Here is a 7,623-nt window from a genome sequence, read left to right as displayed (position 1 = left end):
CTAACAGCTTGAAATAAAAGCTTTGCCAAAAAATTTCTCAGACTTTTAGAAAGAATTTTAATTTCAAAATAATTTACATGACAAGGAAAATACTGGCCCACTGAGGTCAATGGTAAAACTCCCACCGTCTTTATTTAAACCCGGTTTCATTCAGTGAGTTTATAAAGCAAAGTAATCTTAAAAAAAAGCATAAAATTTTATCTGTAGTTTTGAAGATAATATTATGTAGTATGATTAATATAAGGGAGAGCATATTCAACTTAAAATGCTGAATCATGGATATTCAAAGCCTGACTGCACATGCCTAGCTCACCTATGCCCTTCAAAACATATATCTTAAATAGAATTTTTTTTTGCGGGCTCAAAAATTATGAGCCCTAGATTCATTCAATAGTCCAAATCTCAATATTCAAAAAAATGTATTTAATTAAAATACATTGAACATAAAATTTCAAACTATTAAGCAAAGGGTGAAACCCACTATGAACAGTTAAATGTGCACTCCCCTGTTTTTTTAATAAATACATACATGCATAGACAGAATCTTATTCTACAACTAATAGCCAATTTCTTATTTGTAAAAACTTAAAAATGGATATAAAATAGAACCCTTCATAACAGACACAGCTTTTAGATGTTTGTAATAAAGGCACAAAAGCCTGAACTTTTCAACCTTTGCCTAACAATGTTTCATATTTATAACATAAATAACAAAATTAAGTAAATATCAAAGTTTTAAAAACTTTATTATTATTCTACTATATATTCTGGAGATTTACTAAAGGTACTTACAGACTGCAATCATGTTGTTTCACGGTGACTTCCAGTTTAAGCAGACTCCAGTCTGAAAACATCTTAAGGTCAAAAGATACGCTCTTCAGCAAGATAAAAATGTTTCAGTCCAACCAACTCTATTTTTTTGATAAATGAATTCAGTGGTTCTCAAAAACACAATATGAATCCTTCTCATAAACATTAATTCCAAAGATGGTCCTCAATTGAAAATTTCTAAGTAAAAGAACTACTGAGAATTTCTGAACTTTGACAGGTAGCCACAATCCAAAATTTGAAAGCACTGGAAACACTGGCATCAACCAGCTTTCAGCAGCACATTTGAAAGTCATTGGACAGAAGTAAATGATGACTAAATTATAGCTGGTTCAAAAGGATTTATGTACTTCTTTCTATATACATCAATACTTAAAAAGGAAATTTGTAGAACAATATAGCCTCTACTAAATTTGTGAAAGGTTACATTATGAATATAATTGATGATTTTTTTTTTCTGCAGAGTACTGTATCCATCCAAGGACAAAAAATACAGTCTGGTGAAAGGAAACTCATTTTAAGTCTTAGGACAAAATTGTATACACAGCAGTGTTCAGTTCCATTGGCATGAGCAGTCTATAGGCTCTTGAATGACATACATGATTTCAGTGCCATTTCCTGAGCAGTATAGCGGTACAGTCAGATTACGTGTTCCATTTTCTCGACAACATTTACAGAATCTTAAATGGCTATCAATATTGACATTAAAAATTGTTGCAGACGGACATTTTCCATCACAAGAAGCCACATTTATCTGTTAGTAAAAGAAGAACTCAAGTTAGGCATTTCAGGTTTTGTTTTCAAGATATAACATTTCAAAATTCTTTGTAATTAGAATCCATTGGAACATTTGGAAAGGACTCTGGTCTTAAAAGTTATTTTATCTTCTAAAGCTCATTCGTACGAAGTGTAGACAGATTTTTAATAAAGGTTATTTGAACAGGGGAGTGTTGATTAGTCATGTATTCTATCTTAACCTTGAGCAAAACTTTGTGCTGTGGATACCAAAAATAAATCCTTAGTTTTACAAATGAATAACTTTTAACGTAGCTAAAATAATGTTCTTTTCATGTTCACTGCTGAAAAGTTACATTATTCTAAACAAAATGAGGGAAAGTCAGCTGTTTGCTTTGAAGGTTCAAGAGGGAAAGCATGTTAGCACAAAGGCTTTCCCCTTTCTTATACTGCTCATGGCAAAGGGCACACCAATATCTGTGTTATCACTGTAACAAATACATCTAAGAAGTAGATAATGTAGTACTGAACTGGCAAGGGGGAAGATTGGGTATAAAATTACCTGTGCTCTAGACTTCAGTAGAGCCAGGCTTTCACTCACTATTACATTATGTGAAGAGATTTTTAGCTGATTTTGTAACAGAAAATAAATTAATACATTTTAATTAAACCTTAAGCAGACATTGACATGCTGAGAATTTAGGAACTGCCATACTAGATCTAGTATTTTGGGGGATAGTTTTTTAGTCTGATTTCTTATGAATGATGCTCTGTTCCACCCCATACAAATACTTTTTAAACCAAGGGGCCATTTCCAAACAAATTTGATCAAAATTACAGTCTAAAAAATATTAAACTCTTACAGCTTGCAAGAAATTTGACAGGAAAAGAAGAAAGATCTTATTAATACCTTGTCCAAAGCATCACTAATCTCAAATTATTAATTAAATTTAATCATACTCAGCCCTATCCAAAGTTATACACCAGTAGTCTGGCCAAAGAACACATATAGATAACACACAAGTCTTAGCAGATACTGGCATTTGGTAGGCTAAAGTTGTGTAAGGAGATAGGGTTCCATGTGGTATTAGGATGCAAGAGGAGGAGGGGGAAATAAGTGGAGCTAAGGATATAAGTATAAAATTTGTGGACATGAAAAACTGGAGATACTTCTGGGTGAAGAGTCAGGGAATCTGGACTGTGGGAAGGATGGGCAGTTGTAAGGGAGATGGGGAACAAGAAAATTTTGAGGAAAGGGGATTGTAATACAGATAGGGATAGGACATCTTTTTGGAAGGTGGATAGAAGAAGAAGGAAGGATAAAGAATACATGATACAAAGTCATAAGAAACAAGGCTACATTTGTTGTGTTATTCATGAAATGACCTAACATTCTTGTTGCTCTTCTCTGAACCCTCTCCAGTTCTGCAGTAGCGTAGAGGGACCACAACTGCACAGAGCAATCTCAGTAGTACCGCACCATTGGCTCATAAGAGGCACTACAACAGGTTTGTTATCATTGCCTATCCCTTTCCCCAGATATCATAACTCTTAGTTAGCCTTTATGCCTGCAGGAGAGCATTAAACAGAGGTTTTCATGGAGCTGTTTGCAAGGGCAAGGTCCTTTTCAGACAGTTTAAAACCTATGAAGTTTGACTACTTTTTTTTTTAAATGTATTTTGCTTCAGTGAATATCATTCCTTTATTTTGTCATATTGCTGCCCCTTTACCTAGTTTTTGAAGTAATTATGAAGCCCGCTGTGGTCCTAACTATAGCAAACAACTGTAATTTCATCTACAGATTTATGTTCCATCATTACTTGCCCTTCTTCTAAAACTCAATAAATACACCATGAAATCCTATTTCTACTATTAAACCTTAGGCATTTCACTGTTAACCTTCTATTAGGACAGAAATTAGCCAGCCCAGTTTTTGATCTTTGATGATACTTTCCCTCTCCTCTTTCTTTATTACTATTTAGTTTCTTCAGCAGGAGCTTATCAGAAGACTTCTGGAAGTCTCAATATATTGTGTCAATTTCTTTTCCTTTAAGTACTACATGAGAAGCACATTCACCCTCCGGATCTATCCGAGGTGTTATAGATGGGATTACACCAAAGCTGAGAAATCAGATGTCTTAAATGGACCCATAAATAAGTGGGATCATGAATTTATGACATGCAGAGACATGTATATGGAGGAGAAGACACTTAGAGAATAAAGGTCTTTAAGGAGGAATGTAACAGTGTTTTCATCACATCTTAAGTGGAAGCATTTATACTTCTTTTTTACAGTGGGATGTTATTTTATGGTGCGGACTTCAGTGCCTATGTCAGTTATAAGCAATTATGCTGTGTACTTTTCATTTGGAGCCAGATGTTTTTCCAGGTAGGAGGGCTCAGCCCTTCAGCCATATATGAGCAAAAGCAGTTAATTTTATTCCATTTACGAGTAAGATAACATTCCTAGGGTGAAAGGTCTCCTTTTGAGAAGATAGCATTTTTTATTGCTTATTGATGGCTATTATCCACTTTTTAACACTTGACTTGGTATGCTGCAGGCCCAGCACAAAATACAGTTTTGGGGGGTTTTTTTATGCTTACCGGGCTTTGACTTATACAGTCACTTTTTCTTATGGTTGTTCTGATTGTCATTTTCTGGCAAATCCTTTCTTCCTTTTTGCCTAATAAAATACAGAAAATATATATTGAATGAATATACTTTCTGTGCTGTATTTGTTTATTACTAAGAAGTGAAGGCTATTAAAATAATTTTAATAATTATACACTGTTTTCATTAATGTACAAACTGAAACTATTACTTCCATAATGTGATCTTTTTTTTTAGAAAAAACATCTCTCATATTAATAAATACGTCCTGTAGAAAATTACAGATTTTATAGCTGGAATATATAAGACCAACTGTGATATGAAAGCCCATTAAACCTATATAGATTTTATAAATATTAAAATAATACAATTCAAAATTGCACATACAGCAAGATAAATGTAAAATAAGCAATTAGAAAAAAGTTGGCTTGTACAGTTTTGAATAGTATTAATAGGAAGACTGGATATAAGAGAAGGACAGGGTTGACTGAAGGGTATTGAATTAATTCTATTTACTTAATAGGAGTACTGAAAGTAAGTGTGATTTTTATCCCGCATTTTAGAACATTTCCAGAACCTGACATGTGAGAAGGTGTGATTGCAACCTGAGAGTGACTGCAACCTTGACACTATTCTGACTGCTTAAAATTTAAATACAATTATATAGGTTTCAATATCTTTCTGAGAAAGAGGAGCTTCAAGGAAGCTTTGAAAGAGAGAGATGCATATATTTCCTAAGTATGGTGCAGCTTTTACCACCCAGAACTGAAGCATGTAGCACTGAGTCAGCACATGGACATTGGAGATTATGGAAATACTTCATTTTCCAGTACATTCGGGGAGATATTTATGGGAGATCTTTTTTCTGGTGTTTGAAAAATAAAACTATCCAGTACAAAGAATTTTTAACATAATAAAAATCATAATACAATTCTGAAACAATTAAATATAAAATCTTTCATGCTGTACTCCATACCAGGCTGTTAGCTACAACTACTTGTGTAACAGAAGCGATTTAGATCTCCAGTTTCCCTATTGATCAAAATCAGCTATTGGGTTTGTTACATAGCCATTCTGAACATTCAGCATATGAAATAGTAAGCACTATTCAGCCAAGTTTCTCTTCTCTTCAGCACATGCCTGCATGGTCGGGTGTACATTTTTTCCCCAAATGTGTGGTAAGCACTCTTATAAGATTAGTGAGCTCTGAGTAAGCAGCATATTCTGCAATCCCAGCTCCACTGAGTATCTAAAAATTAGTTTGGCTCCAGAGTACAGCTAGAGTACAATCTTTGTAGTTCTACAAACCACATATACAGAAATACATGACATTTCAGTGTATAAGATGGTGATGTCTAACAAAAACTTTTCTGTTGATATACTTTCCTCCCTCCCATTTTCAACTGTCAGAAAGATCTGCATTCAGTATCAGGTGTGCTTGTTTTACTTGCTCTTTACTTAAGTAAGAAATCAAAGTTTCTGTAAAGTCACATAACATTAAAAGCAAAGAATTATGATCATAATGCAACAGTTCTGTAACCTTCCTTAATTACTGGTATAAAGAGTATATATTAACATGTGATTGTACTTTGAGGTTATATGTTTTTTTTTTCCCCCCAACATTTTCCTAACTTTGTAAAACATATTATTTGTGACACAGAAGAAATACAGCATAAATCCATATCTGCAAAGATAAGACCAGGCAGTATTGCGCACTCTTGCTCTATTTTAAGGCAAAGAGAGTTCAGTCATTAACTTCAGAGACACAGGATCAGGTTTAGAAGCTCTTAGTAACAATAATTCAGGATGATGATATTTTTCAAAGTAACATTATTTCTTACGATAACTACCATGTGCAGTAAGTTCATGTATTAAAACTGATTTTAGAAAGGAAGAGTAGGAGGAAGAACTGTCAGCAGCATATACCATAAATGTATGAACCTAATTCTGACAGGTGCCGAACAGTGAACTCTACCCAGGCTATAGAAAACCACTGATTTGGGAGGCCAACAGGGGATCGGCATCTCTCAGTATCAGGCCCAATACCATTAACTACATGGTAACATTTAATGGTAATGACAGCTATAAGCATATATACAAGCAATGTTTACACCATTATTAAAAAAAGAAAATACATTATTAAAAATAATACCTGGTTCACAATTAATACTATCAGTAGACACTACTGGACTAATGGCAAAGGGTAATACACCCAATCCAGAACCTGGCAGAATTATTAGGAATATAAGTTTCTCATGAAATATAAACATTTTTTATATAAATGACATTTCATTAATTCTTACACTGCCAACTGCAATTTTTCTTTTAGCAAAAGGTGAGAAGCTTTCCTGTTATTCTTCCAAATTTAGAAACTCTGCAGCTGCTTCAAGTCTCACTAAAGATGACCTAAACTTTATTACTCTCCTGGTTAATGCAAAACTGGAATGATGTTTCCTTGTAAACCAAACTTTTGCAATGAGTCTCTCTGTGGCAAGGTAAGAATTAAATATATGCACTCACTTTGCATGCATTGAATCAAGCTCTTTCAGAAGGATTACTTGTTCCCATTAAAACCCCAAGGTGTTGCAAGCTCTATTTATAAGTAGTCTTTTTAACTGCTTCACCACAGGGCACATGCTTTTAGTTAAAAATAAAACAAAAATACAAAGAAAAATAAAATAATAAATTGTTTTTTTTTTCTTAGCAGCCACCTCAGCATGTATTTCTGAAGTATAACAATGCCTTTCCTGAGGCCAGAGAATATGGCCAGAATATGAATCTTCCTGGTCAACAGAAAACTGGTAGCCATTAATTCTTTAGGCTAATTTTCTAAATAAAGCCAACCTAATTTTTGTGATTTGGTTAAATATTGTTCAACAATATTTAGCTAATTAGATAAAGAATATCAATTAAAAATATTTTAGTACAATTCTGGTGTGCTATTTTTCCCCACTGATTCTCATTTAAAAATAAAAAAGTATTCTGTTGTATTTAAATAGCTTATATTTTCTATGCTTTTCATATAACAGAACAAAAATACTTGCAGTTCACTTTCAAAGCCTTACATAATTTGGAAACTAGAGTATTGTTCTGTATTTGATAAGTACGGTTATTTCCCCTCATTAGCAAAGCCATTTACAACACAAATACACATATGTAGATAATATATTGCACTTTTGAATCTTACAAATAACTGTGCAATATATAGTTATATGTCTGTGACTTCCTATTCAATATTATTAATGAGAGGTTTGTTAAAAAAAAATCCAAAGACTAATTTGCCTGTACATTTTAACTCTGATGTTGAACACAAAAAAGGCTGGAAAAGTGGAGAGGGATTTCTGTGGCATTCAGCAAGAGCTTTCCCTACATAATTACTTTTACACAGCGGTGCTTTATTTTTATGTATAAATTGAATTTTAATTTAATTACTAAAATAATATATATTC

The 7,623-nt window shown here is 33.3% G+C and overlaps 1 protein-coding gene across 1 annotated transcript in view; it reads right to left on the bottom strand.

Moving 5' to 3' along the window:
* Positions 1-1,381: 1,381 nt before the first annotated feature.
* Positions 1,382-7,623, bottom strand: part of OTOGL (otogelin like) — a 96,661-nt gene continuing 90,419 nt past the window's right edge. The window contains exons 57-58 of the mRNA XM_026060175.1: positions 4,168-4,247; positions 1,382-1,582 (exon numbers count right to left, since the gene is read on the bottom strand). Coding sequence (XP_025915960.1) covers positions 1,382-1,582; positions 4,168-4,247 — 281 coding nt within the window. The remainder of the gene's footprint in view (positions 1,583-4,167; positions 4,248-7,623) is intronic.

This window comes from Apteryx rowi, unplaced genomic scaffold (assembly GCF_003343035.1).
Source record: "Apteryx rowi isolate R43461 unplaced genomic scaffold, aptRow1 scaffold_166, whole genome shotgun sequence".
Taxonomy (NCBI): Eukaryota; Metazoa; Chordata; class Aves; order Apterygiformes; family Apterygidae; genus Apteryx; species Apteryx rowi.
The sequence above is the reverse complement of the archived record's forward strand: the minus strand, read 5'-3'. Positions and strand labels throughout refer to the sequence as shown.